General features: G+C 45.1%; 1 protein-coding gene across 1 annotated transcript in view; it reads right to left on the bottom strand.

Annotated features, from left to right (window-relative positions):
* Positions 1–433: 433 nt before the first annotated feature.
* Positions 434–25,095, bottom strand: part of DTNBP1 (dystrobrevin binding protein 1) — a 97,078-nt gene continuing 72,416 nt past the window's right edge. Inside the window, exons 8-10 of the mRNA XM_043908498.1 lie at positions 7,401–7,556; positions 2,027–2,170; positions 434–824 (exon numbers count right to left, since the gene is read on the bottom strand). Coding sequence (XP_043764433.1) covers positions 607–824; positions 2,027–2,170; positions 7,401–7,556 — 518 coding nt within the window. The 3' untranslated portion in view covers positions 434–606. The remainder of the gene's footprint in view (positions 825–2,026; positions 2,171–7,400; positions 7,557–25,095) is intronic.

The following is a 25,095-nucleotide window of genomic DNA, read 5'->3' as shown; positions in this document are numbered from 1 at the left end:
AATCAGCTCTTCTCTGATCGAGGGGCTAAGGGTCCATCCCCTTGGCCAGGGAGTGGAGTGAACACCAAGTTTTAATCTCATTTTCTGACAGTGGTGGGGGGGGCGGTGGGGAGACACACACACATCCCTCTGGGATCAGGGCCTGGTCAGGAGTGAAACAGCGTGTGGACTGGGCCCATGTTTTCTTTCTCCCCCTCCATGCCCAGGGCTGTGCTCTGCTATTAAATAAGCTAGGGGCTGTTGTTGGACTTTACCATTTTGTAACGATCACATGAAAACCCGAACTTTGTTAGAGCTGAGAGGAGGCACGATTTCCTACCTGTAAGGGGCTTTGCTCATCAGCGCCAAGCTGACACCAAGCTTGATGTGGACACCAAGCTCCCTGGCCCACATGCAGGACGTGTGTATTTAGCGCCTTTCTGTACAAACTGGCTACGTTTAAAGTTCTCAGACTTTATTGTTAGCTGTTCTTGCAGCCACTTGCCTCACACATCATTGTCGATTGTGTAAAAAACCAGGAGCCCCCCGCAGCCCACCTGCCTTCACCGCGGGCCTCAGCGCAGGGCTGCGTCGTCCTTCAGAGGTGGGCAGCACGCGGGCGCCGGGTTAGGAGTCACTGTCGTCCGTGTGCAAGGTGGCAAGGGCGGTGTCCACCTCCACGCCCTCCTCATCAGACTGGACCACGGGCGACTCCCCGCCTTCGCTGGGGTCCCGGGAGGCCGGGTCGGTACCAGGTGAGGATGAGGAAGGTGGTGTGGCTGGGGGCTGGGAGGGTGTGGGCACCTGGAGAGTGACTGCATCCTGACTGGGACTTGCCTCAGGCCCTGAAGGAAAGAGCAGAGGACAGCCTGTCGTGGAAGGCCTGATCTCAGCAGTGCTGGTGACGAGCGTTTGAACGTGCAGAGAATCAAGGGGGCGTGAGTTCTCTGCCCCCCTGACGTGCAGGGACCACCTGTAGACAGTGCCGAGCTCAGCGGCCCCGGAGGCAGCCTGGGGCTCCAGCTGACCCTTCTGCCACCTGGGACAGATGCAAAGACCCCACCCCCTTCCCACAGCCTCCGCTGACACACCATGCTCAAGACCCAATGGCAAGCTCTGCAGGTGGGACTCGCATTCCTCATAACCTCGACAAGCTAGGTTTACCTCTCTATAGCCTCCAAACTAATTTCAAGGAACTGGACCTTAAGGGAAAAACGCTTGTGGAGCCTCTTACAGGAACCAAAACCTCACCCGGATGATGGGAGTCCTTTCCTGATGCTGGGGAGGGGAGCAGAGCGCAGGCCTTGAGGGCTCATGCATATGCCAGGAGGGGAGGAAGGAGCTGCTCTGTTGGAAACCCAGGTCAAGGGGAAGCCCCCAGGCCTGACAGGACGTGGAGCCCGTGGTGTGGGACCAGCAGGTAGGAGGCTGTGAAACGGGCTGGCCTTTCCATCTTCAGGAGCATGGAAGAAAGACATGTTCTCCGTGATGACAGCCTCAAAGCCCACCCACCCCGGAGGAATGGTCTGAAATCTACAGTGAGGCCAGGTATAGTGCCGGAGTGTCAGCAAAGATCTGCTAAATGAATGTGAGATTATGGTAAGTTATTAAATGAAGAGAATGTGCCTGCAGGATTGCCACTACTTTTTAAAATGTAAGCTGACGGCTGAACACACGCCTTGGCCCTTGCCCCCAGCATTGAATACCACCTACTGAAAGGGGACGGGGGGAGCCACACAGGAGACCTCCACCTCCCCAAAATCTAGTGCTTAACTACACAAACCCAACTCAGATTAACTTTGGAGACAGAGGAGAAGATAAAAATGCAATTTTAAGAAAAACTCCCTGTTTGCTGAAGGTATTTGGGAAAAACACTGAGAGTCGTTGAGAAGTTCATGACTGTAACCGCCGGGGTGTTATTTGTCCACGCCTGTGAGGCCAGACTGTGTGGGAACAGTGGAACCACTTAGCACACAGTGTCTGACCGAACCAGAGGGAAATCGTGGTGGTGAGAGTGATGATGTCCATGCAGGCTTTTCACCCCTACCTGAGACAGGGGACAGCAGGGTGTTCTCCTCGCCACCAGAGTTCAGGAAGACGTCCAGGGCCTCCTGGTCGGAGATGTCCATCAGGTCCATCTGCTCCAGCATGTCCACGTTCACCTCCATGGACGACATGCTGCCCATGGGCTCTGCGGGGGCCGGCACGAGAGGAGGTTAGGCTTTGCCCCAGGTGAGCTTCCACTGCATTAGGTATTAGCACCTTGTGTTTTCTGGGTGTAAAATACCTTCTACTATTTCAAAATTGATTTTGGAGTAATGTGTTATTGACATGTCCCAGTTTGGTGTTCTTTAAATCTATGCTAGCTTAACCGTGGTTACTGTAACCTCTTAGACCTTCCACAGCAGATCCTCTTTTCATCCCCAGCCCTGTGCTTGCACATGCTGAAGGCAACCCTTTCTGCGTTAAACACTTGTGACCGAAAGAGCTTGACATTCCTGCCAGACACCTCTGACGGTGGTTGCCTCTAACTTTATTTCAATTCCACTTGGCATCTTCCCTGCTCTTGTGATATTTCTCAGGTCTTCCATCTTAACAACAGATCAAGGTTGGGTCTGCTGCAAGCTGGCAAGTTGGAACTTAAGAGCTCCTGCAGTGAAAGCACAGACTAGGAAAAGCAGCCTACCAGCATAAAGACCTACAGGATGAGGAGTCTGAGCCTGGGGAGCAGTGTGTCCAGGGTCTGGAGTTCTGCGATCCAGAAAACTACAAGCCAGGTAGCTTAAACAGATGGTGCCTGTCACAAGTAGATACAAATTTCTGGATGTGGACACAACTTTAACCTGGGTCTCAACAGGAATATAAACTCAACACAAAATCCAGTCTAGTCTAGAACTTATAGCACACACACCCTCACCCTGAGTGAGGGTCAGTAGAAACAAAGATTATTAGCATCTTCCCCAAGAATTTAAACTGCTTTAAATATCTTAAAAGATTAGAATCAGATAAGCAACACAGTGTCAGAAATGATGACAGGCATTTGAAAAGAGCCAGATAACATCCAAATAGGAAAAGTCACGGAAATTTAAAACTATGGCACAAGGTTGGTGAGTGCCAAATAGAAAAACTAGTAAACCAGAAGGCTGAATAAGTTCTCCACCACATAGCAAAGAAACAAGTGGAAGTATGAAAAGGAGAAAGTGCAGAAGTTTCACAGTTCAAAATGCTAGTGGACACTGGGGATGAGCAGTATTCCGAGAGGCTGATTATCTTCCAGACTTGCACGATCTGACATCCCAGACTTAAGGACAAAATACATTCCAAGCAAGGCAGATAAAAGAAACCCTCACCTGAACTGCAGGTTCAGAAAGAAAAGGCAGGTTAGGAAAGATGAGGAAATGCAAGTCACGGCCACTTCACGGGCACACCAAGGCGGTGCCATCCTGCAAGGCTGACCTGGTGGGCGACCAGGTCAGGCCCCTGCCCTTGGGGCTGCCTTCCTGGAGCGGGGTGGGGGCACGGCTGGGCGGGGAAGGGGCACACGGGTCTTCTCGGGCTGGGGAGGCCTTGGTGACTCCGGGCTTTTATTGTTCAGTTTTGAAAGCAGTCTCCCCTTTTCCTCTCTCTGGCCATCCTCTTACAAAGGGGAGGGGAAGAAAAAAAATGAACTGAAAAGCAGAGGAAACATTTTCAGGAGAGTAGAAAGCACCAAATAAGGTAGTAATGAAGCCAATTTTATAATCTGTTTGTTGCCTTTTGGTTCATTTAACATTTGCTGTGATCACTGCCTGCCTGGTTTCATTACCATCTCATTTGATGCTTTCTGTTTTCCTGAAAATGGAAAATGTTCCTTATTAGTGATAAAGGTCTAGTTACATTCTGTTTATAGGAGACTTTCCTAAAATATTAAAACAGAAACACTTAAAATGTAAGGAAAAAGTAGGAAGTCGGCAAGCAAATAAAGAAGAAAGCTGATATGGCTGTATTTTGTACTATCAGATTTGAAGGGGAAAGGAAAGCATTATTAGAGTAAAGCGTAGCATTTAATACTTTTTTAAAATTCAGTTCACCAGGAAGGTAATTCAAAATTTCTGTGTGACTATATATTTTGTGGTTATAATTTTAAAAGTAAAGTATGGAAGCATGACAAGGAAAATGTAAGGAGTCCATAATTGAGGGAGAAAGGAAGGTTTAATGTACCTTTGATAATTAAGCAATCCAAAATGGATATTAATACAAAACATCTGAACAGGCCAATTTACAAGTCATCTGAAACGTACAGTTACAGATCCTCATGCCTGTCATCTAGAATTTTGTTCTTAACTACACATGAAACATGTAGGAAAATGCTCTAAAAGGCCATAGTGTCAGTCTTGAATCAAAGAAGAAACCCCATTTTCCAGCCAGAAAAAAAGTTTAAAAACCCAGGAACTATTACTTACCAAAACTTAGAGAATATCCTGTGTAAGGTTTACCAAGAAGATTAAAGGCACAAGTTAACAACCTGAGGGATGCAAAAAACAAACCTGACCCCAAGGACTGCAAAGACGGAAAGGTATGTGGACAATCGTATGCTAGTGGATCTGAAGATGAGAAAGAATCTAAACAAATCCATTGGAAACTTGCAAAAGGAAAGGAAACCTCTAGAACCGTAAGAAAAATAGTTGAGCTCTTCCCCCAGGAAAGCATGGGTCCCTGACAGTGTCAGAAGTAAGTTACACCCAACACAGGCCAGACAGGTGGAGGAATGGAGCAGAAAGGAGCCTCAGAAATGCTGAGGCCGCGTGTGAGTGGAGGAGAGAGCAGTGCCAAGAGACAGTGATTGCTGTGAAGACCTGCACTTGGGTCCTTCCTTCCCAACGGACACAAACCAACTGGTGCTGGCTTTAGGTACCAGGTATAAAATGGAAAACAGTAAAACTTTTGGAATAAAACAGCATAATATTCTTATAACATGGAGGGAAGGACTTCCTAAATAAAAGTGGGCTCAGCTGGTCACATTAAGAAGAAACGCATTTTGCAAAGACCACACTAGAATAGTGTCTGGTAAGAATAAAGGGAGACAACCAGAAAGACGGACAGTCAAGAAAATGCAAATTAAAAACCAAAATAAAATATTTCATACATACAGACTGGCCAAAGTTGAAGTGTCTGACACCACTAAGTGCTGAGAGCGCTGTGGAGCAGGCGGGCATGCGCACTGGGAGAGCGGACACTGACGTGGGCATTTGGGCAACACTGTGACTGCGTCCGCTGCTGTTAGATGTGTGCTCGCCGTGTGTCTCAGTCATCACTTTCCTACTGACATACCCTCAAGAAACAGGTCTCAAGCTGCGGACCCGAGCTCCTAACGGGCACTTCTGCGTTCTCTCTGCCTCTGCTGCAGGTGCCCTGAAAGGGCTGAACTCAGCGAGGCGGAGGCAATCCCTGTCTCATCCCGCTCACATCTGTAGTGTTTGTCCCTTATGGACTGGATGCGAGCCCTCCCTCCCAGATTCATATGTTGAACCCCTAACCCCCAATGTGATAGTTTTTGGAGATAGGTCCTTGGGAGGTAGCTCAGCTGGGAAAGAATCCTCCTGCAATGCAGGAGACCTGGGTTCGATCCCTGGGTTGGGAAGATCCCCTGGAGAAAGGAACAGCTAACAACTGCAGTACTCTGGCCTGGAGAATTCCATGGACAGAGGAGCCTGGTGGGCTAAAGTCCATGGGGGTCACAAAGATTCAGACAACTGAGTGACTTTCGCACACACACCTTGCGAGGAGGTGATTATTTGAGGTGAAGTCCTGAGGATGGGGCCCTCGGGATGGGATCACTGCCCTCCTGAGAAGAGACCCCAGAGCTGAAAGCTCTCACTGGAACCAACTAAGGTCCAGGCCTGTGCGAGAGAAACTGTTGTGCATAAGGTACCAGTCTGAGGTGGTGTTACAGCAGCCCAAGCAGACAGGGTGGCGCCCCTGGCCCATGCCCGACCCTGAAGAAACTCCACAGGGAACAGAGGAAGGTGACGGTGGGACACGCGGCAGGCGGACAGTGGAGATAAAGAGGTTACACTTCATCTGGACTGTTGGGACTTCCCTGGCGATCTAGTGGCTTAAGACCACGTTCCCAATGCAGGGGGCCTGGGTTTGATCCCTGGTCAAGGAACTAGATCCCACATGCTGCAACTAAGACAGACCTGGCACAGCTAAATTAACCCCTCAACACAAACTGTACTGTTCACCTCAGTTTAACAAGTGCTGTGTACACACCACCGCCTTCAGGACATGCTGATACAGCCATACCTGAGTCTCCTCTCTGCATTCTTTTCCTTCCTCATTCTGGGATTCCCTTAACCTCTCCTGCAGGGGCACAGAGTTGAATGACAAGGAGTGAGGGTAACAGGTAAACTGGGGGAGGGGGTATGAGAACAGGGCCAGGCCAGAAGAGGAAGGCTGGACGCAGAGGGGTCTGGGAGGGGGCAGGGCTTCCCCGGTGGCGCCAGGGGCAAAGAGTCGCCTGCCAGTGCAGGAGACAGGTTTGATCCCTGGATTGGGAAGATCGCCTGGAGAGTCCATGGACCCAGAGGAGCCTGGTGGGCTACAGTCCACAGGGTCGCAAAGAGTGGACACGACCAAAGTAGCTTGGCACACACGCATGTCCAAGGGTTTCCAAGGGGGTTGGAGGGCCAGGAAGCCCAGGACACCATCCACACTGCCTGCTGCTCCGGAGCCGGCTCCTCCACAGACACGAACATTCGCACATCGAGATGTACATACAGCACAGCACCACTTTTTTTTTTTTTTTTTTAAGCCGATCCCTTCTCCAGGGGATCTTCCGAACCCAGGTCTCCTACATTGCAGGTGGATTCATTACCAGCTGAGCCACCAGGAAAGCCCAAGAATACTGGAGTGGGCAGCCTATCCCTTCTCCATTAGATCTTCCCAACCCAGGAATTGAACCAGGGTCTCCTGCATGGCCCTTACAGAGGCCAAGGACCTTAAATGTCCAATTAGGAAGCTGTTAGGCTACATCCTGACCATGGAGATGCCACTTTAAAAACAAACTCTTGCAAAGGGTTTTTGATAATGTCGGGGAAGTTTCCCCACGCAGCATGAAGGAAGATTAGATGTGAAGCCGGATATATGTACAGTCCATAAATAGACACACACGAAAACATCACCCTCAAATGGTAATAGGGATTAGTCTGTGCTACAGATTTATGGCTACTGTTTGTCTTTTTTTGCTTTTAAAAAAATGTATTCCAAATTTTATCTTCAATGAAAGCCTAGAACTATCTGGAGAGGCAAAAACCACGGCAAGACAAAAATGGCAGGTCGCATCCACTTTGGAGTTCTGATGTAATTATAAAAGAGCCCTGAGATCTCATCCCAGCCCCAGCATCCCACGTGCACCCCCTCTGGGTAGCTCCCCGACTTGCCTCGCCTCTCCGCTATCTGCAGGTAGCCTGTGGAGAGGTACTGCTCCATGTCCTGCTGGAAGGCTTCCTCAAAAAACTTCTGCCGCTCCTTCAGCTTCAGCTGCTGGGTCTGCTCCATCTCCAGGACCTTCTGGGAGTGCTCCGCATCGAGTTCAGCTGAGAAGGCAGAGAGATCAGGGTTTGCAAAGGGGCTGAGACGGGGACGAGTATAAAGACCCACTCACAGGGTCAATCTCGTTGACGTGGCCTCCCACCCCCGTGCATCCACCTTGACCTCACCCGGCACACAGGAGATGCCCAGCAAGCACGTGGCCACCGGGGTCTGCGGGAAGAGCGCCTGGCCATGAGCCAGCCACTTGGCTGAGTGGGTTAAGCTGGCGGGGCCTTGTGCTAACTCGTCTGAGCAGGATGGAGGTGTGAGCGGACTCCACACTGGCCCCCATCGGCATGATGTACACCTTCAGCTCACACAATGTTACATGTCAGTTACATAAAAATTAAAACTCTAAGAAAAAAGTCTTCATGGTGTTACCAAGTGATTTTAACCAAAAAGCAAGACCAGAATTTGCAGTGAACAGTGGTCTCTGAGGCCCCAAGGGATGGACCTTAATCATTCTCTCCATAAATACTCAACACCATGTGTCACAGCTCCCGGGAACAACGTGATCCTCTATGCAGAGATGGTGAAAACTTGATAATGGTGTATATTTTTAACCCCTAACCAGTTACCGTCGTCAACATTCAGAATACTCTGGATATTCTTGTATCCTGATCATACACGCACGGAATGCGAACCAGCACTAACGGAAGGTAAATCTTCCTGACGCCTGCACGCACAGGGAAAGGCAGCGATGTGCAGTCTCCTCACTGACAGTCACTGCGCACTCCCAGAATTTACCTGTCACCTTGACGTGCACCCCCCCAAATCTCTCTCCCCACAGGGACACGGTGTGAAAAGCGCACGGGGCTGGGCTCAGGCCCGTCCCCTTTTAGCAGATGCTTCTGCACGTCACACTACCCTCCTTAGCCCACATCTGGTTTCTTTATGAGCTTATCCATACACCCACGAGTCTTCACTCAAGGTTCATCTCACATGTTTCCGGTCAGAGCGTTCTCTCAAGCCCAGGGACCCATAAACCGGCCAAGCCCAGGAGTTTCCGGGGACGGAGGCAGCTCTTGACCAGTCGGTGACAGCAGTCAGGGCATCCGTGTCCCACCTCCCAGCCGCTGGGTGGACAACTCCGGGGGTATTCTGAACACTTCTCAGGGATCTTGGTGGGGCTGCAGTGGTGGCCAACCCCGCATCCCTCTGTCAACATTTCCTCCTTGCCCCCTCACCCCTGCAACCCTGGATCACCTCCCAAACAAATCACTTGCAGCAAAATCCTCATCTCGGGCTCTGCTTCCCAAGAAACCCAAGCAAGGATGTCTAGTACCAGCTACAACTAACAGCCTCACTGGGCTTCACCTTCCTCCTCTGTACAAGAGAGAAACTTATTTCATATGGGTGTTGGTGGGATTAAATAGGAGGTAACATGAGAACCACCAGGCACACAGTATTGACCAACAGCTGATGGCTAATATTATGACCAGCGTTACTATTAGGAAAAGGACATGATAGGAAATGCTACCAGAACCAGGATGAGTATGGCGTCCTGTCCTCACGGAGTCACCCAGCTCTCTCAGGCCCGTGCAGACTCTTCAGAACAAGTCACCTATCAGTGCCCCTAATTAAATGTGCAAGGAATTGAGAGTGTACTTGTAAGAGGGACAAGGGAATTCAAGAGGATGTCTTTTCATTTATTTCACTTCAGCCGTCACCCTATCTGCTCAAATGCTTGATGACTGCCAAGTGCATTAGAATAAGTCAACCCTCGAATAGATTAAGGATGCTTCAAACACTTCAAATGAAGTTCAATAACTCTTAAAAAAAAAAAATTCCAAAATAGGCAGCTCAAAAACAAAGATAAATGCAGAAATCATCAAAGGGGTTTTCATTAAAGAGTATCTTTTTTATCTTAAGATTTTCTACAGATATATAATTACATAACTTGAAAACTTTCTTCTCAAGACTTGTGCCTCAAAAGTCCAGTTCTCTCATGCTTCTGAATGATAAGTCCTGTAGTTTTTATATTAAGTCTTCTATGTTGGAATGAAATCTAATCATGTTCCAGCCCTCTCAAAAGGTAGGGGATGGTTGGATTAGCAAACTTAAAATGACTTAAAGGAAAATAATCACTGTTTTAAGACATGTTCCCTAGTTATTTGAAACATCCCCAAGCTCCCTTTGTCATTTCCCACTTTATTTCAGAGCCCCTCTTGTATCTCAGGGCTGAATTCTAAGCCAGATTCACTGAGAACTGAGTACATTTACTCTACACCAGCTCTGCACTCAGGGCAGTCATGATGAAAGCATATGGCGGGTATTAAAGGTAACTGTCCTGCTCAGCAGCTAAGGATTCACCCCCAGCTAGGTGCCTGAGCAAATGTGTTCTGATTGTGCTATTTGTTCTAGAATCATCAGTTCAGCTTTTGCCAAGAAACAACCTACATTTGGGACTGGAGGAATGATGGAAGGACACTGAGGGAGTATTTCAGATCTGGAGGTTTAACATCACCTGGATTTGGGAGAATGACTATGGGAAGACATAAATTATAGAACATTTTCTACAAGGAAAAATGACTGCTTGTTCACATCTAAGATGTCATTTATTATATGGGGGAAAACCTGACAAAGATTTAAAGAACTTCAACAGCTAGCCTAAAGATTAAAAAGAAAAAAAAAAAAAACAAAATATTAAAAGATGCTGCCGTTTTTCTACCAGGAGTCAGGAGTAATCATTTAATTCCATTATCAGCCCAGGCCCGTGTCTCCTTTGATTTCAACTCCAGGTCATTGCTCAAGCTTTATCTGACTGCAACTTCCATTCTAGCCTCCACTATCAATTTCAAATGGATAGTTTCTCAAAACAAGAAAAAAAAAATCCCATTACCAGCAAAGATGGTATAATCAATTCTCAATTATATGTTTTAATGGGGCATAAGGGTAGCACAAAATATATCAAATATAAAAAATCCATCAGGTTCATTTCAGGAACAATTTCAACATATTCCACAACTAAGTCCATTTAACAGAGCTGATAAGTAATAAAAGACAGTGAGGTGTTAATGACTGAAAAACCCTGGGGCTGCTGGGAAGAAGGAAATGGATGATACGAGGAAAACCAGGACAAACCTCTCTGGTAAAAGGGAGAGTCTCTTTAATACAAGAATGTTAAAAGAGAAAATGATAAAATTTAACATGAGTTACAAAAAATTCTGGCAATTTCTACTTATTTTTAAGATTGAGAGCATTTTTCATTCAAGATAAATAATTAAGAATAAATTTAAAAGCCTTTTTCCCCCCCTCATTGCATTGCACGGCAGGCATGCAGGATCTTATTTCCCCTACCAGAAATCAAACCTGTGCCCCTGCATTAGAAGTAGTGCAGTTGTAACCCCTGGAAGCAACTGACAAGAGATTAATTTTCAAAATATAAGAACAGCTCATACAGTTCAATATCAAACTAACAGCCCAATGAAAAAATGAGCAGAAGACCTGAATAGACATTTCTCCAAAGAAGACATACAGATGGACAAGAGGCACATAAAAAAGATGTTCAACATCGCTTATTATTAGAGCAAGGCAAATCAAAACTACAATGAGCAGTGCAAATCAGAACTACCTGACACCAGTCAGAATGGCCCTCATCAAGAAATACACAAACAACAAATGCTGGAGAGGGTTTCGAAGAAAGGGAATGGGAATTGGTGCAGGCACCAAGGAAAGGAAAGGAAAGGAAAACTGTACGGAGGTCCCTTAAGAAAACCAAAAATAGAACTACCGTATGACCCAGCAACTCCCTCCCGGGCACATAACCCAGAGAAAACCATAATTCAGAGGGATATATGCATCCCCGTGTTCATTGCAGCACTGGAACACCCCACAGAGCTTGTTCAGATCTCACCAGTCACGTATGCACGCGTGTGAGTGTACGGGGCGGGGGAGCTCTATGCAGGCTCACGAATAACCACACTCAGGATGTTACTATTACCACAAGGCTTCTCCCGCTGCCCTCTGGTAATCACACCCTCCCCTCCCTCCCCCCTCCCTAGTCCAAATCTATGATCATGTCATCTCACAAAGGTTACATAAATGAAATCATGTGGTACATAGTCTTCTGAGGTTGGCTTTTTTCAGTTGGAATTTCCCTGAGGTTCTCAGCAGCTGCTCATGTTGATAACTTGTTCCTTTTTGCTGCTGAGCTGGTTGGGGGGCGGGGGGACCACAGTTAAGTTTGACTAGTCACCCACCAAAGGACACCTGGATATTATGAGTGAAGTTGTGAGGAATGTTTGTGTACCAGCTTCTGGATGAAAATAAGTCATTTGAGACAAACACCCAGGGCTGTAATTCTTGGGTCATACGGTGAGTGAGTGCACCTTTTGGTTTTGAGAGGAACTGCCAGACTTGCAGAGTGGCTCCCGTCCCCAGTGTCCGGGTGACCTCTTGCCTCGACATCCTCACCACCATTTGGTGAGACCCACACACTGTGTGCTCCGGGAATCGTTTCCTTCCCTCCTCCTTTTCCCCAGAGGAGGTGTCTGTCAGAAACAAGGCTCCACTTCCTCTTAATTACCTTCAATAATTGCTATTATTTAAATAGAAAAACATTTAGTTTTAGAAAAACTCTACACAGGAACTGGGGACTTATTAAATGAAGACAAAAATATACATGATTTCCTTCCAGTTTTAAACCCCCACCTCTTCTGTATTTTTACCATATAACAGTTAACTTTTATTTCTATCTCAAATAAGTTTTCACAATAAGGCACACTCAACCATTTTTAAAGTCACCCCAACCTTCTGCCTCACCTTTAAAAAATGAATGCAAATTGTCTCAGATTGGACAAAAAGAGCTTTAACTAATACTGTCCTAAAATGGTAGGTTTTAAACATTCTTTTAAAATACCAACTTCTCTGCCCTATGTTTCTACAGTTTTTTAAGAGTTTTCTGTCTAGCCTTCATCAACAATTAGTTTCCAAGACAGATGTACAGTTATTTTATACCATATATTATTTCTATGAGTATTCAAAAGTATTATAAGAGCTCTTCCCTTATTCCTCAAAGTAAGTCTTTGGGGAAAAAAATTCTGTGCATGTTAAAGTCAACATATTTTTTAAAAATAAAGTGATATGACTCTTTACAGAACTTTTCTTCACCCTCCCTCCAACACACCCATGTATGCAGATGTATGCACACACATTTATCAAGAACCAAATGGCACATTTCTTTTACATGCAACTAAAGGATAACTCTTACCTCAAATGTAGTAATTTAGAATAATGACTGGTTTTGCAGACAGAGTGAGTAACTCAGACAAGTCACGGCAGTTCGGCAGTTCGTAAGGAGACTTCGCAAAGTTCAGTCCTTCAGAGCAAGCTACTACAGCAGCTGTTTCCTAAACCCATGTCACAGGAAACAAACACTATTCTAGTATCTAAACCTCTGAACGCTTAAAAAAAATTCTATCAATTACCCTGAAGGAAATGACCACTGTCTAGAGTATTAGAAAAATGGACACCAGAAACACAGCACGTTCCAGGTCTGCTCAAAGCAGGAAGCTAGAAGTGCTCACCTGCACCTTATCTTTAGTGCGGGGACAAGGCAGCTTCGAAGACCTGCCTGGCCACTGCTCTCTGCTGCTCACCCTTCCAGGCCTCCAATTTCCCATTTGTCAGAAAGGGGACAGGGTTGGATGATGTCCATAAGAAAGTCACTTCCAGCTCTTAAACAGTATAATTCTATTTTTACTTACTTTTGATTGGGGCAGGAAGAAGTCTCCCAAATCCTATCTTTTTTTTTTTTTTTGTAAAATTATATGAAAATCAGATTAGCAGTAGGAATTTAGGACCTTTTAAGACAGTGACAAAAAAAGTGACATTTCAAGAAATCAGATTCAACTATTAACAATTTCCTAGAATTTTAAAGTCATATCTGACAGATTCCTTCATTTTACTTCAGAGTTGTGACCTACTTAACAATAATTATTGGGGGGTGGGGTGGTGGGAAAGGTTTATATTGCTATAGGAATCCTTCCAAACTCCACAGTTTCTTGAATCCTTCCAAACTCCACAGTACAAACCAGCTGCTTGTGTCTAAGTATAAAATCAACTATCACAGAGTTCATTCAAAGGCATGATGGAGAGAGTAGGCCTGTAGTGTCATCAAAATCAACTTGAGGGCTGGTGACAGAGTCTACTGGATCACTGCATGCCAGCACCGATTCTCTGACTCAGTACCTGGTTGGGTCAGAGAATTTACATTTCTAACCAATTCCAGGGCGATGCTGCTGCTGCTGCTGGTCCAAGGACCAGACTCAGAGAACCACAGCTCTTGATGAACTATTTCTGTGCATCCACTTTATTCAGATTTTGTACTCTGTACAAATATTTATATAACGGAAAAGAGTAAATATAAGATGGGGAAGCTGCCACAATTCATGGAAATGACAGAAATGTCCTCTTCTAAACTCTAAAATATTTACAAAGTCATCTAAAAAGGAAAGTCTCTAGCAGCAGCCAAAACATATAAACAACCATGGCTTCTCATCAGTCCTCTTCACTGATGAGACACAAGTACCTTCAGAATCAGAAAATTCTATTCTCCCGCTCTGTGGAATCCCTTACCAGGCCCTGGCTCAGGGGCTCGGGGCTTCATACAGCAGGAGACAAAAAATGTGACCCTCTGCTCTCTGTCCCGAACCCAGATCTGACCTGGGGCAGCACGTCCTCGTCCTCTCCATTTGCAGAGACATCACCTCTATCAGACACTCACGTACACAGAGTCACATTATATCTGTGTTTAAAACGGACAGACGAACTCTGACAAATAAAAATTAAGAAGAAGAACATGTTGCTTATAGTTTCCTTTGTTGTGCAAAAGCTTTTAAGTTTAATTAGGTCCCATTTGTTTATTTTTGCTTTTATTTCCAATATTCTGGGAGCCCTCAGATTGGGAGAAAATAATAGCAAATGAAGCAACAGACAAAGGATTAATCTCATAAATATACAAGCAACTCCTGCAGCTCAATTCCAGAAAAATAAATGACCCAATCAAAAAATGGGCCAAAGAACTAAACAGACATTTCTCCAAAGAAGACATACAGATGGCTAACAAACACATGAAAAGATGCTCAACATCACTCATTATCAGAGAAATGCAAATCAAAACCACAATGAGGTACCATTACACGCCAGTCAGGATGGCTGCTATCCAAAAGTCTACAAGCAATAAATGCTGGAGAGGGTGTGGAGAAAAGGGAACCCTCTTACACTGTTGGTGGGAATGCAAACTAGTACAGCCGCTATGGAGAACAGTGTGGAGATTTCTTAAAAAACTGGAAATAGACCTGCCATATGACCCAGCAATCCCACTTCTGGGCTTACACACTGAGGAAACCAGATCTGAAAGAGACACGTGCACCCCAATGTTCATCGCAGCACTGTTTATAATAGCCAGGACATGGAAGCAACCTAGATGCCCATCAGCAGATGAATGGATAAGGAAGCTGTGGTACATATACACAATGGAATATTACTCAGCCGTTAAAAAGAATTCATTTGAATCAGTTCTAATGAGATGGATGAAACTGGAGCCCATTATACAGAGTGAAGTAAACCAGAAAGATAAAGACCATTACAGTATACTAATGCATATATATGGAATTTAGAAAGATGGTAACAATAACCCTATATGCAAAACAGAAAAAGAGACACAGATGTACAGAACAGAATTTTGGACTCTGTGGGAGAAGGTGAGGGTGGGATGTTTCGAGAGAATAGCATGTATACTATCTAGGGTGAAACAGATCACCAGCCCAGGTTGGATGCATGAGACAAGTGCTCGGGCCTGGTGCACTGGGAAGACCCAGAGGAATCGGGTGGAGAGGGAGGTGGGAGGGGGGATCGGGATGGGGAATACATGTAAATCCCAAGGCTGATTCATGTCAATGTATGACAAAAACCACTACAATATTGTAAAGTAATTAGCCTCCAACTAATAAAAATAAATGGGAAAAAAAAGGAATAAATCTAACAAAAATACACAATACTTTAATGGATAAAATTATAAAACTTTGTTTATAAATCTTCAAAAATTGAGAGATTAAAAAAAAGAAGAAGAAGAACATGGACTCAGAGTGAGATATAACAAAGGGCATGGCAACAGAGGCAGAAGAGATGAAAAATCTGTGGCTGAGGTTGGGGTTCAGGACTTGGCATGTGGAGTCTGAGGAAACAAGCAGGGCGCTCACTCTGACGTCCCCCTGCTCGTCCCCTCGAGGCAGGTCACATGATCCTCGTGGGGAGGTGTTCCTTCCCCGTACCTGCAGGAGAGGAGCATCCTTACCCCCAAGACACAGAGAAGACTCCAGCATGCAGGCTGTCTCCTGGGTCACTCAGAGCCTCTGTCCTAATGACGCTTCTCCACGGACGTCCACTCTTCATCAAACCTGGCTCAAAACACTCAAGTCTAACTGTTTCTTCAGGTCTTCATTTCCTTATGAAGGCCCCCAAGTCATGTCAAATTTAACGTTAATCTCTATACTTTTCTCCTGTTGATGTTGCCATTTTAATTTTCAGATTCAGCCAAGGACCCTAACAGGATAAGGGGAAAACTTTTTTCCTCCTCATACTAACTATCATGCCCAAATACATGCTAACACATTTTGAAGCATCAATGAAATGAATAATCTGATTTAAAAATAATACAGGTTACAGAAATTAGCACAAGAAGTGAAACTGTTAAATATCAAAATCTAACAGAGAAACAAATTATTTCAAGTTTTCAAAGGTCATGGGTATGGAGAAGAATCAAAAGCTAGTTGATGGATTTTTCATAGTAATTCTGGTATCAAAACATAATCATGTATTTTTTAAAAGGAGGGGGTGAGGGGAAGCCTAGGTGGGCCCCACCAGATTTTAAAACACTTCACAAAACAATAATTTAAACATTATGAAAAAAAGAGATGGGCTGATTATTGGAATGGAAAACCCCCGAGAGAGAGTTGATCATATGCTAAACAAATATAATTCAGGATATATTTGGAACCGATGAGGAAGTAAAGCATTTTGTAGTAAGTGGCATTGTGAAAATCAGCTGGTCATCTATAAAATCAATTTAAGGGCATACAAGATAAATTAAATAACTGAATACCAAAAATGACATATGGAAAAATAAAAGGAAAACCAAATTAAATCTTTAAAGTTACAAGTAAGGGACCTCACACGGTATTGAAGAAATCCACAGATCCTGAGTCACATGAACAGTAAACATCCTTGGATGTTTAAAAAAAATACAATGAAAAGGCAAACAACAGACTGAGGAAAAAGCTGCTACAAAGGGCAAAAGACCATTATTTTTACCCTAGTAAACAAAAAAAACCAAAAATCTATTAGAAGAAAATTCAGACCTCAATAAAATCTTTTCAGTAGAAAAAAGATAATTCACAGAAAAAAAACTGTTCAGCACAATATTTTATCAAAGATGAAATACTGTTTTTATCCAATTGCATACTGGCCAATATAAAAACAATTCTGACAAGAGTGATGAGGTGAGACACTTTCATTACCAGTGTTTGCATGAAATGAATTGTTAAAAAGACTCTTAGAAAACAATCTGATTTTAAAAATCTATGCTTTCACCTAAGGGTACCTGAAGATGCACAGTAAGGACATAACCCAAAAGACCTTCCTTGGTGGTCCAGCGGCTGAGACTCTGCACTCCCAGTGTGAGGGGTCTGGGTTTGATTACTGGTCAGGGAACTAGGTCCCATGTGCCACAACTAAGACACAGTAAAGTAAATAAATACATATTTTTTAAAAGAATAAAAGAGTTATCTACATAACGAAGCTCATTTCCACCCTCAGTAGCTTGTGTTACCTTTCCCACCAGCGTTTTTTAAAATTTACTTTTAATTGGAGGATAACTGCTTTACAATATTGTGTTGGTTTCTGCCATACAACAGTATGAATCAGCCGTAAGTAAGTATACACATGTCCCCTCCCTCTTGGAGCTCCCTCCCGCCCCTTGGGTGTCACAGAGCGCCAGGCTGAGCTCCCAGTGTTGTTCAGCTAGCTAACAGGACACCTGCATTTTAACAGGACACAGGAATAAAGCACAGTGGAGGAACTGCTCTGCATCTCCTGTCCCCCGACAGCCTGGGTCAGACCATGGGGCCGGCTCTGCCTCCACCTTAGGAACTGTCCTGCCCACGGGGGAGGGGACCCACTGGATGGACAGGCATCTCCATACACCCCACTGGTGTGATGCTGGGAGATCAAAATCAGGTTCAGCGGAATATTACACATTAGCATAAGGGTTCTCTACGCTGATAGAATAATTCAGATGTTAGACTTCTTTAGGCTAAATATGACAGAAGAACACTCAGTAATAGTCAAAACAATGACCTTCAGACATGTTTTTACTTACGCTGCCTTCATTTCAAATTAAGTAGTCCAAAAATTGTAATCTAGAACCATGGTTTCAAACCTTTTCAAGTTTAAGAGTGGGTGTACTTTTGGGTTCGATCCCTGTGTCGGGAAGAACCCCTGGAGAAGGAAATGGCAACCCACTCCAGTATTCTTGCCTGGAAAATCCCAAGGACAGAGGAGCCTGGTAGGCTACAGTTCATGGGGTCGCAAAGAGTTGGACACGACTGAGCAACTTTACTTTCACTTAGAAATAAAAAAAAAAAAAAGAGTGGGTGTACTTTTATTGACAATTTACTGAGAGAATACATGACAACAAAAATCTATTATGAATTCAGGAACACTTTTAAAAGGACTCTGAATTTTATTTCCCACAATATTTACAACAGAAGAGTGCATATATTTCAACTATAAATATTTAATAACACGAGACCCAAAACTCAACATGCTTTGGATACCGCCTCTTATAAATGTTCCTATGCCCCAAGTTGGAAACATTCTGCCCCTAGAAGGGTCAGTGACAAATCTCAGCATGCTTGAAAGCCCATCATACCTCATTATTTCCAGAAAATACTTTAGAAATGGGGATTTATCACTTTCAATTATGAGCTGTTGGAGGCTTATGAATGAGTGACTTATGAATAAATCTGTACTATGAATGGCTGCCTTGGTCCCCTCCCTCTTTTCACTGTAAGTCCCTCAGCCTGGTGGCTCAGCTGGTAAAGAATCTGCCTGCAGTGCAGGAGACCTGGGTTTGATCCCTGGGTTGGGAAGATTCCCTGGAGAAGGAAATGGCAACCCACTCCAGTATTCTTCCCTGGAGAATCCCAGGGACAGAGGAGCCTGGGCGGCTACAGTCCGTGGGGCCGCAGAGTCGGACACAACTGACTAAGCGCAGCACAGCCAGCCAACAGGGTGGGGACGAGACATGGATTCCCTGCTCCCCAGACGGGCTGGTGGCCCAGCCAGCGCAATGGCGGGAAATGGGCCTTGAGCAGATCCCAGAGCCCAGAAGGGGAGGAAGAGGCTGCAGGAAGAAGGGGCTCAACATGGGGCAGCCTGCTGAGCAGACCACATTCCTCACTTCCCTTTCAACTATTTCCTGAAATGTCACAATTAGAGATTCACACATTTAACATTTCTCTCTTATAAAGTTGAGAATACTATGTTTAGGAGCTTTTAGAAAATTTCAACATTCAAAATTTAATGTGAATTAGTGTCTTATGCTTGCTCTCTTCCTAATGCTTCTCTCAGATTAACGGCTCACACAGATGGCGGCGGGGAATGGGTAGAAAGACATGATTGTGAAGAAAGGGGGGCAGGGCAGCCGTGACAGTGGCCTCAGGAGGGAGGCCACGAGGGTAATAAACGCCCAGCAGAAAGAGGGACCAGAAAGTGAAACAGACAAGTACAAAGTGTCAAACACACACTGTCTTGATTCAAAACTGTGTTCAGAGGTTAGCTTACGCTCTGCTCTTCCTGTTTTCTCTTCAGCTACATTATGGACAGTGAGGACTTCCGTCAGAACAGCCTGGAAGCTAGACCCCTACCGAGGAGGTATGGCTGAGAAACTGCTTCCCCAGTTACACAGGACTTGTGGTCAACATCCTGGGGCTCCAAACAAGCCAAGCGCTCTCCCCTGCCCTGCTGTGACTGCAGGGCTGCTGGCTCAGAGGTGCCCCGCCAGCCAACCTCTGGGTCTCAGCTCAACTGCAGCCCCTCTGACAAATGCAGGGAGCTTCAGGCGCTCCTTCCTGCTCCTCCTGCTGTAAGGCACCCTCTTGTCCCCCCACCAGATACTAGGTTCCTCGAGGGCAGACACAATGTCTTTTAAAGGGATGTGGGTATACCACCCCCAAATACACCACCTTGGCAGGGGGATTATCTCCAGCTACAGCTAAAGGCGACATAGAAACAGCAGAAGTGGGAGCAGCTCTTTGGCCTTCCCCTCTGGGACTTCCCTGGTGGCTCAGATGGTAAAAGCGTCTGCCTACAATGCAGGAGACCTGGGTTCAATCCCTGGGTTGGGAAGATCCGCTCAAGAAAGAAATGGCAACCCACTCCAGTATTCTTGCCTGTTAAATCCCACGGATGGAGGAGCCCGGCAGGGTACAGTTCATGGGGTCACAAAGAGTCGGACACGACTGAGTGACTTCACTTCACTCCTCTGAAAGCAGGGTGTAAATTTCCCTCCGTAAAGGAAGCATCTCCATTTGTAAAGCAGGCTGCCCCTTCCCTACCAGGCATCGACAGCGAAGGCAGCTGCTGGACTCTGCACAGCAAACCTCGCTCAGCGGTCCCTGTCTCCCACGAGGTCCTCACACACTCACGTTCCCACAGCTCGCCACCTCTGCAAGCCTGAACTCTCCCTCCTTGTCTAGTTAACGCTGGTCACAGTTTATCACACCCTTTGTTAAAATGGTATATAAACCCCTGGGTATAACTGCTACTCCGGGTCTTCACTTCTTTTCTATGGAGGCCTCCATGCACACATACAAATAAAATACCACCGTCAAATTTTTAAAAAATCCATCTCTTGTCCAGCTGATGCTCAGGGTGTAGGTACCACACCTAAGAGATGGAGGACAGCGTTTTCCTCCCCTGCCTGTTCAGCCCGGCGCCCTCAGTGCCTGGCTGAGTGCTGAATGACCCGGGAGCACCCTGGCAGGAGAAAGGGCCACGCGCACAGGCGGGTGGTGGCAGGCTTCCACGGGCTGCTTGCCGGCAGAGGTGCAGAGGGCAGTCACAGCGGGCCGGGTGTCCAAGGCAGTCACGCAGGAGACAGACACAGCAGCCCAGGAAAGAGCGGCGTGGCTGAAGGGAAACACTGGCACCCCATCACGTGTGCTGAGAAGAGACATACATCGCCACCAAGGCCAAGAGTGCGAGCCGGGAGTGCCTGCAGCCAGCTCTCGGGGGCTGGCAGTGGCCAGTGACGTCAGATCGGCCCATAAAACCAGTGCAGCACACATTCAAAAACACCTGAGCTTACCAAGCTTCACTTTAATACAAAAAGGCCATTACCCAAGGACTACGGAAAAGTTGGCCGAGAATCCTGTAAACCAGTGAAAATGGCATTCCAGGGATTTCCCTGGTGTTTAGTGGCTAGGGCTCCACACTCCCAACACAGTGGGCCTGGGTTCGACCCCTGGTTGTGGAACTAGATCCCATGGGCCGCAACTAAGACTCGGTGCAAACATTTTTTTAAAATGGCACTCCAAAAATAATGCCACCCCTAAATGATCAATTAAATACAGCCTCTGAGTCACTCCTCAAAATTTGTATTTACAAAATGACGCAGTGAACTCTTCCTTGGGGCTGACAACTGAAAGTGGGCTGAGAAACGGAAAGAGAATTGAATTTATTCAGAAGCATGCAACCGTAGGACATTTATCCTTTTGATGAAGAGTTCAACATATACATGAGATTATGGGAATTCCCTTATATGTATTCAGTGATATGTACTTAGTACAGCAGCAAGATATACAAGAAGCCTATTCTTCTTCAAGAAAAGTCCATAAGCTGAGCTGCGACTCCTAAAACAAGACCCGGAGCGTTCTGAAACTGGCGTGTGACATGACAGTGTCCGCTCGATGAACTTTCCACATAACGTCAATATTCCTTAGAATGAAGCCTTGCCCACCAATCCACTGCACAGAAGTACTGCTTTCTTAGGGAACTTCCCCTGTTCTAGGTACAAAGTAGGAACTTAAGAGTGATTGTGAAAATAGCAAATGGATAACTAATTACAAGATAGGAGTAAGAAGGCACAGCATTCAGGAAACACCCACTCAAGAAAGCAGTTTAAACCAAAACAGAACTAATTTCAGGTTATCACTTTATTTTTTCATGAGCAGAGGAGAAAAACAAACAAACCAAAAAAGCCCCCAAAGCTTGCCATCTTATGAAAAAGTCTGCCTGAAGGTACAGTAATATAAGTTGAGTTGACTATATGAAATAGAGGAACAGCCCTGTGTTTCCATGTTCTTTGAATACATTAGCATATAAACTAAGGTCTTGGATAGAGATATAAGATTTTTAAACCCTTAAAAACACAAACTTCATATTATGTGTGATGGCACCATACAGATACATATACATTCTGTTCTCAGTTTGGGTAAGACAGAACCACAGAGCTCTCCAGAGAGACAGAAGAGTGATCCGATTAGCACTTTGGCACAAACTGTCCAGGCCTTTCTCTGTCCTATATCTGCCTTCCCTTGTACTTCCCAAAGTACCCAGGGGAACTTTGATCCTCCATGGTCAAGGCAATTAATGACGATGCTCCTGGCAACAGGTAGCTCTGCCTTTTCGGCTCAGACGGCTTTGCCAGTACTTAAATTTGCTTATAAAAACCTATGTGTCCCAGAATCTGATGGTTCATTTCTTATGACTTTTTCTTTTTTAAGCCCCTTCTTAATCCTAATTCTTTCCCATTTACCATCATGAATATGCACATGAGATGAAATATTTTCAAATTTCCTAGAATCACTTAATTTTGAGGGTCTAAAGGGTCCTACAGATGGTGACTGCAGCCATGAAATTAAAAGACACTCCTTGGAAGGAAAGTTATGACCAACCTAGATAGCATATTAAAAAGCAGAGACATTACTTTGCCAACAAAGGTCGTCTAGTCAAGGCTATGGTTTTTCCAGTGGTCATGTATGGCTGTGAGAGTTGGACTGTGAAGAAAGCTGAGCGCCGAAAAATTGATGCTTTTGAACTGTGGTGTTGGAGAAGACTCGAGAGTCCCTTGGACTGCAAGGAGATCCAACCAGTCCATCCTGAAGGAGATCAGTCCTGGGTGTTCATTGAAAGGACTGATGCTGAAGCTGAAACTTCAATCCTTTGGCCACCTCATGCGAAGAGTTGACTCATTGGAAAAGACCCTGATGCTGGGAGGGATTGGAGGCAGAAGGAGAAGGGGACGACAGAGGATGAGATGGCTGGATGGCATCATCAACTCGATGGGCATGAGTTTGAGTAAACTCCGGGAGTTGGTGATGGACAGGGAGGCCTGGCGTGCTGCGTTGCGATTCATGGGGTCGCAAAGAGTCGGACACGACTGAGCGACTGAACTGAACTGAAAGGGTCCTACATTTACAATTTACCATGTATGTCCTTAAGAAGCTAAAATGACCTGGCAAAGGAATTTCAACATCACATTGTCTTTCTTTCTTTATAGCAGCATTTCATTACCTCTCTTTCTCTATAACTGAGGTCAAGAGAAACCTTGGATTCTCTGTACACTTCAGGAAATTGTAGAAGAGGAAGTATGTTCACAGGTATCAGTTTCACAGACAGAATGGAAAGCACATAGAAAAAATTATACGTTTTAGTTTTCTGAGTGAGATACTTCTTACCATCAGGCTAGAAATCCCAGTGCTTTCTGTTGTATTTTGAAAAATAAAATGAATTTGATTTTTTGAGAAATATTAATTTGAGAAATAGTAATTTGCTTCTATTAATTCATTGAGTCAATTAAAGGACACTGGAAAAATCAAAGAAAAGATTCTTCCACATTTCATATATTAGAACATTTTAAAATAAAAGCTCGGAGTTCTAAAAACATCTCACAATCATTTTTTGTTGAATTAGTGGGTTAGAGCTCACAGTTTGTGGCACTGTGATTGTTCTCTCATATTCATCAGACTCAGTCACATTTCCCCTGATAACTTCCTGAATTAACAGTACAGGAGGGTCCATCTGAGACTACTCAACTCTAGATTATAAGCCACTTTTCTACAACAAAGGGACTTGATCTTATGTGTGTGTAGCATTTAATAAGTACTTTTTTTTTTTTTAATGAAATGGACATAGGAATGAATAAGTAACCTGCTTTTAACTTATTTCCAAAGCCTTGTGAAGTAGCAGGAAAGCAGTGAAAATGTTCAAACTAAATTGCCATGTGTGGGCTATTAGGGCTGTCTCCTTCTGGCAAAGAAAATCCAACAAACAGAACCCAGAACAGGTGTCTGCTAGGGAACAGTGCAGAAGCCACAGACACCAGCTTACTCGTGCTTTATTATAACCTCCTGGTTGGGAAGCTCGGCCATGCAGAACTCAAGGCAGGGAAGCCCACGAGTGTCCCTAATAGTCCTAACTTTCCCACTTCCCCTGGTCCAAGCTACCAACGTTTCTCACTAGCTGGTCAAGAGCCTCATAGCTGGTCAGACACATCTTCAACAGCCCTCCTCCAACCCTTTCCTGCACAGTAGCCACAGTGACTATTCTGCAGAGCAAACATGGTCATGTCACTCCCTGCCTACTGAAAGCCTCTGAACACCCCTGCCTCACATGGCCTAAACGACCGCATCACCTCTCCAGTCTCCCAGGTACCACCCCAGCCCAAATGGTCTCCTTCCTCTACCTCCTCAAACTTGACACAATCTCACCAGACTTCAGCTCTGCACATGCTGTTTCCTCTTGCCGGAGTCTCTCTCCTCCCCTTTTAGTTCCCACTCAGCCTAAGTACCACTTCCTCACAGAAGGATTCCATGAGCTCCACAAGTAAGCGAAACCCAGCCTATGATAAAACTTCTAGAAGAGAATAAAGTCTCATGGCCTCGAGTTTGGTAAAGAATTCTCAGATATGACAAAAAAAACACAATTCATTACAGTTTTTTTCGATAAGAGACTTCACCAAAATTAAAAACTTTAGTGCTTCAAAATAAATAAATAAGGAAATGAACAACCACAAACTGGAAGAAAATATTGGCAAACCACATATCTGATAAAGAGCTTGTATCCAAAATACAGAACTCTTTCAACTCAGTAAGATAACCTAGTTAAGAAATGGGCAAAATATTTCAGTAGTCATTTAATCAAAGAAACATGAATGGCTAATAAACACATGAGAAGCGCCTCACATCAAAATGACCAGACAGGGAACCTCCAAGTCCTCTACGAGGCAGCCTAACCGTGGGCAGAGCACAGCCTCTGCGCTCAAGGGGACAGTGTTCAAGAGCCTGCTTCATCACTTACTAGCTGGGTAATTCTGGAAAGTTACTTTCAAACCGTTCAAATTCATAAAACAGGGACAAGGACGCTAAGGCTGCTTTGAGAATTAACAAGACGTGTCCAACATGGCTCACGTCCCCTTCACACCACTTAAGCGGCTCTCCTCGTGGGGACCAATGGTCCGCGTGTTGCCAGTTCCAAAGG

This window comes from Cervus elaphus, chromosome 7, assembly GCF_910594005.1.
Source record: "Cervus elaphus chromosome 7, mCerEla1.1, whole genome shotgun sequence".
Classification (NCBI taxonomy): domain Eukaryota; kingdom Metazoa; phylum Chordata; class Mammalia; order Artiodactyla; family Cervidae; genus Cervus; species Cervus elaphus.
The sequence above is the reverse complement of the archived record's forward strand: the minus strand, read 5'-3'. Positions and strand labels throughout refer to the sequence as shown.